Genomic DNA, 2074 nt, shown 5'->3' on the forward strand with positions numbered 1-2074 from the left:
TAGTCCCACCTGTGTTTAGTCCTACCTGTGTTTAGTCCCACCTGTGTTTAGTCCCACCTGTGTTTAGTCCTACCTGTGTTTAGTCCCACCTCTCTAACCTGATCAGGGAAACGGGTTAGAGAGACAAGATGGAGACTCAGACACAGAAACCTAAACAAACACAAAGAAAACTCAAATCCTCACAACAACATTTTGATGTTTCTATAAAGTGAATCAAACTGGATGCAGCAGATAAACATCGCCTGTTTGGCTGGAAGAAACAAAAACCTCAGTAAAAAACATTAAAATATAAAGTTATGTGAAAATCCAGAAGAGAAGAATAAAAATAACATCATGACAGAAAACTACAGGAATGATTCTCTAGTAAAAGTAGCAACACGTCAAATATGAAGCCAATTTTATAAGAAGTCCAACTTATAAAGATTATTTAAATGTTACTAGTTAGAATCAGAGGGTAAAAGAGTAGAGACATTATTCTGTAGTAAAAACTAGAATTACTAGTAAAACGTATTTGTCCAAAAATTTACTCAACAGTAAAATCAAATTTGGTTAAAGAAAAAAAAAAGGCAACCCCTGAGTTATTAATAACATTTAATTTAGTATTAAAATGTTTTCATCAGGAAAACAAAAATATTAAGTATAAAAATGTGCAGTTATTTGCAGTTTCTGGCATTTCAAAGTGAAAAAATAATACAATAAATTATTACTATTTCTAAATAAAATATCCTCAATACAAAACTGATTAAACTAAAACTAACATAGAGATAAAGTTCCTCCAGTGATAATATCTAATATTTACTGTGATTTATTGATCTCTAAATGGATCAGGAGATAGAAATATTTGAACAAAGCTGGTGTAGAGACAGGAGGTCTCACTTCAACATAAACTTGTTCTTCATTCAGTTTCCCAGCCGGTAGAAGAATCAGATATTTAACTCAGGTAAGAAAAGCGACACTATGATAAAATTACTGAAGTAAAAGTAATGAATGTAATAAATCTAGTAAAATTACTCCTAAATGTTCACTTTTTTAAAGAAACTAGTTTCTCTACTGTTTCGGGAACCAGCTGGTCTGTCAGACTGGGATCCAGTGGGTCCCCGATCCCCTACCCCGCACGCGCCTGCACAGGGCGCGGCCTCGTGAACGCGCATGGCGGCGCGAGGAGGCGATAAAGGTGCGCGCGCCCGGAGCTTCACAGAGCGACATTACCGGAGGAGAAACGCAGAAAAACCAGAAAAATAATGAGGGAGATCGTTCACATCCAGGCGGGGCAGTGCGGGAACCAGATCGGAACCAAGGTTTGGACCCGATTTAAGTTAAATTTTAGGGTTTTATTTTAATAGTTTTCATGATTCCAAGTTTATTCTCCTGCTAATGAAATCAATAATTAATATCGTAACTCTGAGTTCTGCTGGGTTCGGGTCTCCAACTCACCTGGTTCAGATGAGTTAATCTGTCCTCTGCAGAAAAACATTTTAAACTTCAACTCAAACTACAACATTAAGTAAATAAAATAATAAGACTAAATGATTAAAATACATTTTTCTATCTTCACTGCAAGAAAAAATAACAGAATAGTAAATACATTGTTCATTAAAACTACAAATTTAAATTATTCAGCTGAAAATGTAAAGTTTTAAACACGAATACAATACTTCATCTTTCTAAAATAAAAGTTTTCCTCCAGTTTAACTCTGTTAATACTGAATTTGTAAACTGTAAATAAACGGGATTTTATTTTATTAAATCTAAAAGTAAATTTATTTTTGTGGTTTTTAACCATTAAAATGTGAGGATAAGATTATAGGATGTAGTTCAGTTTGTTTTTAGCTGCTGTGAAACACTGAGATGGTCAGAGGGCCCAGTCAGAGGGGACCCAGTCAGAGGGGACCCAGTCACAGAGGACCCAGTCACAGAGGGCCCAGTCAGAGGGGACCCAGTCAGAGGGGACCCAGTCACAGAGGACCCAGTCACAGAGGGCCCAGTCAGAGGGCCCAGTCAGAGGGGACCCAGTCACAGAGGACCCAGTCACAGAGGGCCCCGCCAGAGGGCCCAGTCACAGAGGGCCCAGTCA

General features: G+C 37.5%; 1 protein-coding gene across 1 annotated transcript in view; it reads left to right on the top strand.

The window, feature by feature from the left end:
- Positions 1 to 1202: 1202 nt before the first annotated feature.
- LOC103154881 (tubulin beta chain) overlaps positions 1203 to 2074 on the top strand; it is a 6495-nt gene continuing 5623 nt past the window's right edge. Inside the window, exon 1 of the mRNA XM_016663086.1 lies at positions 1203 to 1298. Coding sequence (XP_016518572.1) covers positions 1242 to 1298 — 57 coding nt within the window. The 5' untranslated portion in view covers positions 1203 to 1241. The remainder of the gene's footprint in view (positions 1299 to 2074) is intronic.

The sequence above is a fragment of the Poecilia formosa genome, unplaced genomic scaffold (assembly GCF_000485575.1).
Source record: "Poecilia formosa unplaced genomic scaffold, Poecilia_formosa-5.1.2 Scaffold404, whole genome shotgun sequence".
In the NCBI taxonomy this organism is placed as follows: Eukaryota; Metazoa; Chordata; class Actinopteri; order Cyprinodontiformes; family Poeciliidae; genus Poecilia; species Poecilia formosa.